Genomic DNA, 9,332 nt, shown 5'->3' on the forward strand with positions numbered 1-9,332 from the left:
TCTTCAAGTGCAAATATCCTCTTCTGAGCTCAGACATGACATACGGCAGTGGCTCCCATTCTTTCTTACTTGATGTAGCACCAAATGACCCCATTGTTTTCATAAAAAACGTGTATTAAACTGGAAGTTAATTTACAGTATCACTGTCAGTAACTGCCACATTAGCAGTTAAAGGTATGGTGATGTTGGTCCGCCACTTTAGTCCAGACTGAAATATCTCGACAACCCTTGGATGGACAGATTTTGTACAGATGGTTCCCAAATAAATGAATTCCACTGACTTGGTGATCACCTCATTTTTCTTGTAATGCTACCATGAGGTTGATGTTTGTGGTTTTAAATGTCTTGACACCTATTTAACAGATTACCATAAATTTGGTTGAGACATTCATCATTTGATGTGAAAAACGTAGTATAAAGCCTTTTGTGGCTCCAGAGGACGCTGTATGTAATCTGATAAAATTGCCTCCAGTGATGTCACTCAGTGACCAAGTTGCATTGTGGGTAATAAAGGCATACAGACAATATAAAAATAAATTATTAAAACCGATGCAGCAGATTTCAAGGATTTTCAGCATGTTAGCCTAGTCAGAGGCAGATCCTGTGCAATCTACCTATCAAGCTTGGTAGTTTATTTTTTTCATATTTTTTACAAAAACATATTGAAGATCAGCTTCACACCAATTTTTAATTCTTCTATTCATGTTGATTTTCCTCCTGTGCCAGTATTTCTTGCAGGGGTGCACAACCTATCATCTTATCGTCACCATGAGGTTCCCAGGCGTTTACAGTCTGCAGTTTACAGTCCTTGTGCCAAGCTATGCTGAGAACTGCTGGTAGCTTCATATATTGTTTATCTCCTCATCTAACTCTTGGTAAGAAAGCAAATACACGTATTTCTCTCAGATATTAGTATGTGTCGTGATGTTTGCTGCTGTGCCTTGTGGAGATGAATCTATACTATGTAAGCTTGGATTTACAGGGTTTTAGAAAACAGTCCAGAGCATCAAAAAGGAAATCTCCCTCTCTGCTTTAAAGTCTTTTTGTTTGAGATGCCAGTGAAATGCCTTTTAACTGACTGAAGCTGCTCTGAAGTTAAAGATTGGATATTTTGGAGGCAGACAGTACAGAGAATGAAAGGCAGAACGTCGGGCCAGTTTCATAGATGGTCCAGGAAGAGCTCTGACCATCTGCTCGTCACCGTTGCTGGATCCTCATTACAGCCACGCTCTTGGAGCTCATGTTCTTTTCATGAGTGTGTGGCTTTGCCCATTAGCACACAAAACCAGAGCACTTATGCATGTATGAGTGCTCGGATCCGTCTACGTAAGATGGTGTAGGCACATGCATTCACCTTTTGACCTTTTTTTGCATCATTGGCACTCCTAGCAGATATCCACATCCACACATCCACACACAGACGTTTACCAGCAGTCCCACTCCAGCCTCCAAACCTTTCCCCGAGCCTTTAACTCTGAAGTTTTCAGCCTCAGCTCTCTAAACAGAAAGTTTGAGTCAATTCCCTCGGCCCCTCGTCTGTAGATTTCTGATGCAAGTGCGACCTCAATCCAAGCCAATGGCTTCAATGCCCAACACACACACGCAAAAACATATAAACACACAGCAAACCCTCTCTTTCCCCCAAGGCATCCAAAAGCACTTCTCTGAATAATTCACCGAGCCTGCTTTGTTCATCGATCCCTCTCTCCAGCTCTCACTCACACAGACACATCTTTCACTTAACACGCGGGGCCAGGAGCAGCATAATAGGCTGCTTCATCACAATTCACCACCACCGTGAATTCCTCCTGTGTCTTTACTAATACCTCCTACAGGTCGAATCCAGCGGCCTGTCTGCTGGCTTCTGTAACTGCTGTTGTTGTCATTATAATTGTAACAAAGACAAGTAAAGTGTCAGGTGAGCTCCAGCAACAACAAGTGTCAATACACAGCATCAGATCTCTTCCCTGAAGAAGTTTCACCACACATTTTCTCATAAATTTCTTCATAACACCAAAACATCCTGGGCTCCCTTGTGGATCCAAAAGCAATTATTAGGCTTTATTTCGAGCCAGCTTTAATAATTCAATCGATATCAGTTTCTCCAAAATGTTTCAATATTTAGCACAGACGTTAAAGCTCATAATGATCTCACCATTCCTTTGAAGACCTTCTCCAACCTTTCCCTGCCCGCTTCCTGAATGATGCATTCACTGACTTTCATCTGCTTCGTGCGACTGCACACTGACACTTTTTCTCAGCATCAGACATCTCTCTGTTCACATTCATCAGTGCCTAAAACCACCGTCAAAAGCCATAATTCACCACGGTGCAGCATTTTTTTTCCTGATGTGCAGGATTTCTTTCTTTTTTTCCGCTTTCATCCTTCTGCATCAAGCAAAGACGCCGACCTTTGACACTGGAGGAGCAGTTTAAAATCATGATGTTAGTTTGTGTGATTGCGATTTAAGCACGAATGCAGTGTCGCCTTGTATGAACACACACCTCTTTTCATTTACATGTGAGAAGGAGTGAGATGACAGTGGTTTTCATTTGAATACATTTAATTTATTGTAACATTTTATATGAAAGAAAATCGAGTTGACAGAGGAGACGTGGATGACAGCTCCCATGGGAGACGCTTTATTATTCATGGATCTGCAGGCAGACTGATCTTATCTTTCATGGCGATCTGTGCAAAGCTCAGATTTGACATTGAGTTATATATAAAGGACATCAAACATTAGTTTGAATATTAAGGGGAAAAAAATGATATCCCAAAACACAACGGAAAGAAAATGCACACACACAACATTTCTACAATGTGTGCCAGATCACACTGCAGACTGCATTTCAACATTTGTAAGCGCGATACCACTTGACCGCGGGACAATTTCCAGCCGTGTTTGCGGCTACAAAACCAGATAGAACCAGACTGCTGCTGCTTATATTCACCCAGATGCAAATTTAAAAAATGAGGTATAATGACCAGTAAATGTCCTTGAACCTCTGAGTTTTTGACAAGAAGTCAAAGGTAGGTATTTTAAGTTCAAACATGATCTTTTCCTGACCCTAACCAAGTGTTGTATGTGCCTAAACCTAACCTGAACATACAGCGTTGTCACAACACAGAATAGTAAATTGAACCTAAAAAACGTAAAGCTGCAACATAAAGAAATGTAAAGTTTCAGAGTGTCCCTGGTAAACGTACAATGCTAACATTTATCCAGACGATTAGGTTGCCCTTTAACGATATGTAATAACTATCTGGAAGGACCTATAGTCCAGAGGTGGCTTTCAAATTACAGATCAAATCTTTGACTATTTAGTGCTGAAACACACGAAAATTCAGTTTCAAAAAAGTTAAAAGTTTAATATAAATTTTGGTCATGGGAAGTGGCAAAGCTTAAGCGGGAGGCCCAGCATTACTGCCTCCGTCATGGAGGTTATGTTTTCAGCTGCGTCCATTTATTGATCGGTTGGTTTGTTAGTAAGATCACACATAAACACAGAAACTTGGATGGAGGACGGGTCTCTGCCCAGAACAGACCCATTAACTTTTAGTATGGATCCAATAATTTTTTTTCACTTTCTTTAACATTGCAATCTGCAATATTTAGGTGGCTGGTATCTACAAGATCTGAATAGCCTAAATTATGGTTAAGCAGTTATGGGGTTTAGAGTGATACAGGACTATCAAGTTTTATATCGGATTAGGCTTGACTGAATTAAAGGAGACTGTTGGGCCTGGGTGGAGGTATGCGCTCTACTGAGTGCCATTCTAGTTTTAGATGATTCTTGATTGTTTTAGATTTATGTCACAATACCAGTGATCTCGTTGGCTATGCAGTTTCAACATTGGGGAAATGTGTGCAAACTGTAATCCATCTTGTAATGTAAGGAATTGTTTGTGTCCCTCAATCTGTTAGGTGTAAAAACATTTAACAATTTATCACCAGTCACTGTGTGTGTACTGTGTAGTCAGTGTCAAAATCATTGTGGTTGAGTTGGAGTGCAGAAGTGAGCAGAAAGGAAGAAATTAAATGAATAAAATTTCAGAAGGTATTATGAATAATAAATATAAAGTGTTTAAGGCTGGTTTAATGTCCTCTTATTCATGAACTATCACCACAATGACTGTTGGAGCACCTGCATGTTTATCCGTGCTATGAATTGAAGTACCTGCTCACGCTGTCATCCCTAATCTTGCTCGTGACATATTATTGTTCATTATAGTACAACAGACATGCATAAAAACACAAGATTATACTCGGCGCAGTAATGAGGTGCAGCAGATAATCCTGCCTTGTTACAAACTGCACAAGTGCGCCCTATCAATATTAATGGATCTAATTTAAGCAGCACTGTTGTATTAAAAGAATTCACATGCAGAAAGTGATATTTTCCATCTTTATTCAGTCCAGTAAGTCTAAACAGACCCTGACACCAGCCTCATCTTCTCCACCCAAAACGATAAAGAAACCAGAGAAACCCAGAAACAAACAAACTTTGGACAGTGAGAGCTTTTCTGCAAAATTTGGCATATATGTATATTGCATTATTACGGTTTTACAAACAAATGTACAACAAATACATCATAAATAGACTCTTATTGTGAGACAGTGAGGAGCCAGCTTGCGTGGGGGTTATTTTTTTTTTCTTCTTCTTTTTCTCGTGTGGCCGTACGGAGGGGGATGAGCCGTGACCTCCCTTTTTACGAGGAGTACTCGTACTCCTCTGCGCTCCGGCGGCCGAAATCCATCCACCCCAAGTAGTCCCTGTCTGCTATCCGGTGGTTGGCACTCAGTCCACCGCCTCTGCTGTTCGCCGTGGAGTTCCTGCGCACGGAGCCTGGGAGGAGACGGAGGGGTGGAGGTGATAGAGAGAGTGGGTGGAGGAGAAAGAGAGCGGGAGGGAAGTGAGTTTTCCTCAGAGTAATGAGAGCGGCAGAGACTCCACCGGCCTGCGCTCCTGCTTCTTGTTCGCTTCAGCCGGAGGAAGCTCTGACTGTGGAAGTGAAGCGGAAGCGAGAGGATGCGACTTTAATCAGATTTTTTTTTTACTCATTTAGCTTTTTTTTTTTAACCAACTAAAACATCATGACCCCTTCAGGAGCCACTATGGTGAAATGTGGCAGTTTTAGGGCGAGATGAGACACAAACACGCTCTCATAAAGCCGCTGTAGGCTTAATGCACTAACATGTACTTTCAGTGATCGATGCGTTTAATATCAAAAACATCATCACTTTAACAACTTCAGATTTTACAGCCTAAGATGGCAGTGAACAGCTCGTCGAGCTCATAACCAAATCACACTTCTCACAACGTGGTGCTCGTGCCTTCCAGGGGCAAGTGTCCGCCATGTCTGACGACAGATGATGTTTGGTTTCTGTGTTAAACATTCCTCCTGTTTAGATCTGATCTGGTGATGTGTCTGCTGTGAGGCCGGTTTGCCTTTTGACATTTTAATTGTCTCTTTCTCGTTATTTTCTCTCTCACACACACACACACACACACACACAACAAACAGCAAAACAAAGAGGACGCTCCGGCAGCAGCTGGACTTTAGGGTGACAGCGTATCATTACCCTCTTCTCTTTCATCAATGTGTGTGTGTGCGCAATTGTGTGTGTCCGTTCCCTTGAAATAAATGATCATTGCGCCCTCATTTCTTCTTCCTCCTCCTCCTCCTCCTCCCCGCGCTGTGACCTCCCATCCTGTAAAACATTCTGATCCCTGAATCTCCGATTCGTTATTTGTTTTTCGATTCCAAGTGAAGTGAAGCAGGGCTGCCACCCGTTTGGTAATCAATTGAGCGCTCGCAGAGAGATGCTTTTTTTTCACTCCACCCACATCCACCTACGCAACATGCGCACACGCACGCGCGCGCACACGCACGCCAATAAACACAGCGTTTCAGCTCCCCGGTGTGCCGGGAAGATTGGCTGCAGAAGGCTCGACAACGACACCTCCTACACCGAAACATGCAAGTGAACAGTGAGCGCACGAACACAGACGCCCACGAACACACACGCGCGATTAAGTAGAAGACACACATCCTCTTAGGTAACATTCATTTCAGTGTGCCCTTTGACATTTTCATAGACTTGGCCGTCTGATTGAACAGCTAATGAGTTGATTTGCATTTTTTTCCTCTTCCTATAGTTTTGTACCGAAAGTTATGTAACAGCAGAGCAGAAACTTTACAGCTTAAATGTGTAAATGTGGCAAATCTGATGCATGTTTGTGCGTGGATGGAAAACATGGTATGTCAAACACAACATAAACAAAAAGGCAGCGTCCACTTTTCAAAAGATAAAACTCACAGTCTCACCAGTCCCACCATTTGTTCAGTGTGCTGGCAGTGAAAATGATCTGTGAATCACTCACTGACGATGCAGAAAAGTTGCCCTTTTCTAACTCTGATCCCACATTAAAAACATCCCGCTGACTGTCAAAGATTCAAGCTGTAGTTATTGTTCTGCAAAGTCAGTTTCTGGAAGCCAAGCTGAAAGTTTCAGGTCTTGGCAGCGTGTAGAAGTGTCTTGGTGCCCAGATATCCCCCTGTCCTGTCGCACGGCCAGAGAGATCAGAGCGCTGAGCGCGAGGAATTATGACAGGGTTGAGGGTTTGTTTTCTTGGCATCTGAGGGGAAGAAAAGCCACTGGGAGTCAGACCGACAGAACGAAGTGAAATAAGATGGCTTGACGAGAAAGGGCCGGAAGTCTGCGCACGATAATACTCGCTCTTTCAAACCACAAAAGCTTTTCAGAGCCACTAATTCATTTTACAAAGCAGGCTGTGCACTGATTCCAGTAATTAGCAAGACCGAGGGGAGGAGAATGGCAGGGAAGAGCACTTGTCTCTGAAAACGAACCTGTGATGCAAATATCATTGTTGCCAGATGTTTTTCTTCACGTACTCACATGCACACACGCTCATCCGACCCCTGCTTCTGCAGGTGCAGCGGGGACGACACCAAAACACATGCAGGACAGACGCACAGGAGCACACACACACACCTTTCCTGGAGGAGATGAGTCTTGCCAGCAGCTCGCTGAGGTTGGCTCGGGAGTCTGCATCCTCCTCAGCCAGAGGAACAGCTTTCAGCTGGGGGGCAGAGCGGCTGTGTTGGAGGTGGTGCTCTCCCAAGGTGTGGGTATCAGCCTCGAGGAGAGCTAAACAAAGACGGCAGGTGTCAGATATGAAAAACCTCTCAGATATTAATGAAAGTTGTAAAGATTTGTACCTTCAGATGGAACAGCGATGGAGCGCTGGCCCTCGTCGAGGAGCTGGGAGGAGAAGGGGAGCCCCAAACAGCTCGTACACAGGACTGCCAGCACGACACACACACACAGCCCTGCAGTCATCTGAAACACAGGAGAGGAGAGAGAAGCACACAGGGAAAGTTTAATTGGGAGTCTGAGCTGCAGTCCAGTCTGGGTTTTACTGCAGGCGTTCTCCGCTTCTTCTCAGCTTCCACAGATTACAATTGAGACCATCTGCCTGACAGCTCCTCTTTCACAGCTGATGATCACTGTGACTCTGCTCTGTAGAGGCGAGCGAATCAGAACAGCACATTGACACCGTCGTCCAGGGGCAAAGCACGCAACACAGACTCTTGACATGGTGAGTTTCAGCAGGTCAGATCAGCCTGATTGTGAATGCAGTTTAAATTTCTCATTACCAGTCTGCTGTCGATAACAAGGAAACGAAAGAAAGTAATTTCTTATCAACAGCGTTAGAATAAAACAACCAATACAGTACATATAGGAACATCTGAAACAAACTGTATAAATCTTGTCATCTTTAACTTAAAATAAATGGCTTTCTTTGCCTCAATGTTTGAATTCCAGTCTGGTTTGGAAGAAGAAAAAATGGTCACAATATAAAAACCATCTCATAAAATGATAAAAATCTTTCATCTGTCATGGAATAAGAGGAGAAAAAGTGTTTTCCTTACCTTGAGAAAAGAGGTTCAGCGTGTTAGAGGAGTGTGTGAGAGTGAGGAGAGCACTTCTCTGCTGAGTTGGAAGGAAGCCCCTTTTATACTCCCCGCTCAGCGCCCTGTGAGTGTGTGTGTGTGTGTGTGTGTGTGTGTGTGTGTGTTGCCTCGGTGTAGATCCATGCGTATTCCTCTGTGTGTTTGCGAGCCTTAATGCGAGTGGATTAGCTACAACCTCAACAGCGTGCTTCAGTTTTATTGTCTGTTTACTCATCATAAAATTCAACTCCGGGAGCTGCCTTGCCGTGTATTAACAAATGTCGTGTGTGTGTGTGTGTGTGTGTGTGTGTGTGTGTGTGTGTGTGTGTAATAGAGTGTGTTTCCGTGCGCACGACAGGATCAAAAGTAGAGCTTGAAACTACTGTTGAATTAATGAAAAGTTATTTATTTAGCTAAAAATAAGTGTTTTTATTCCACACTGTCATGAGGAGGATGTGCGTATGACTGTGTGTGTGTGTGTGTGTGTGTGTGTGTGCGTGTGTTGGGGGGGGGGGGGGTGCTGTGTGGTCAGGCATGTGTGGGAGTGTGTGTGTTTCTGCACACCCACACATGTATTGAATGTCAGTGGATGTTCACACTTAAACAGTGGGCGAAAGCAGAGAGGAGAATCTTCAGTTTTGTTCATTTAACAGGTGACTGAGCTCGAACTGAGACATCTCCACCGTCCCCCGACTGTCTCTCCCCCCTCTCCAGCTCCCCTCTCCATCTCCCCCTCTCTCTAACCAGCCAGGATTAACCCCGGCTCATTGATCATGCAGGTGTAGCAAATCCGTCAGCCTGAGTCAATAGCTATTGATCAGCTGTTGTGTGTTAATGTTTTTATTAATGAGGCTGACAGCCCCACTGATGCATGACAGGATTAGGATATCTGCTGTTTGTACCCGCTGAGATAATGTGGAGGAGAAAATGTAGCATCGGTGAGGCTGCTAACTAAGGTTAATATCCACTGGGGACTCAAAGAGGGGAATACACACATCCTTTCACTGCTGTAGTCTGACAGCAAGATATCTGAGTGACAGATGTGAAATGGAGGGCTTACTGAATACACACACACACACACACACACACTAACACACTGATCAGTACTCAAAAGTAACTCTATTCTGGAGTGCTGACATTCAATTAAATATGGATCAAGTGCTTAAACAGAATTACAATTACATCAGTGAAAGCCAACGTAGATGAATGACGTTTTTGAAAGCGCGGGCCATAATCCAAATAAAAGGATGCTACTCAAAGGGATTGAAAGATATGTCTTTACAGGAACACAGGCCTACATAGTTTTAAATTATGTTCAGTTAAAGCAATATTAGGGGCTTCTGTAACA

The 9,332-nt window shown here is 43.5% G+C and overlaps 1 protein-coding gene across 1 annotated transcript; it reads right to left on the reverse strand.

The window, feature by feature from the left end:
• Positions 1-4,396: 4,396 nt before the first annotated feature.
• On the reverse strand, positions 4,397-8,090 carry LOC311272338 (cholecystokinin-like). The gene is made up of 4 exons (XM_084378684.1): positions 7,964-8,090; positions 7,250-7,370; positions 7,023-7,178; positions 4,397-4,851 (listed from the first exon to the last, which is right to left on the reverse strand). The coding sequence occupies exons 2-4, from the start codon at positions 7,368-7,370 to the stop codon at positions 4,715-4,717; spliced, it is 414 nt and encodes a 137-aa protein (XP_084234810.1). The 5' UTR covers positions 7,964-8,090; the 3' UTR covers positions 4,397-4,714.
• Positions 8,091-9,332: the final 1,242 nt, after the last annotated feature.

The sequence above is a fragment of the Pagrus pagrus genome (genome assembly GCF_965226575.1).
Source record: "Pagrus pagrus genome assembly, chromosome: 17".
Taxonomy (NCBI): domain Eukaryota; kingdom Metazoa; phylum Chordata; class Actinopteri; order Spariformes; family Sparidae; genus Pagrus; species Pagrus pagrus.

Coding starts and splice junctions, on each gene's coding strand:
- LOC311272338 (XM_084378684.1), bottom strand. CDS start 7,370: ATGACTGCAGGGCTGTGTGTGTGTGTCGTGCTGGCAGTCCTGTGTACG. Junction 7,179..7,249: donor CATCGCTGTTCCATCTGAAG/GTACAAATCTTT, acceptor GTCTTTGTTTAG/CTCTCCTCGAGGCTGATACC. Junction 4,852..7,022: donor ACTCATCTCCTCCAGGAAAG/GTGTGTGTGTGT, acceptor GTCTCCTCCCAG/GCTCCGTGCGCAGGAACTCC.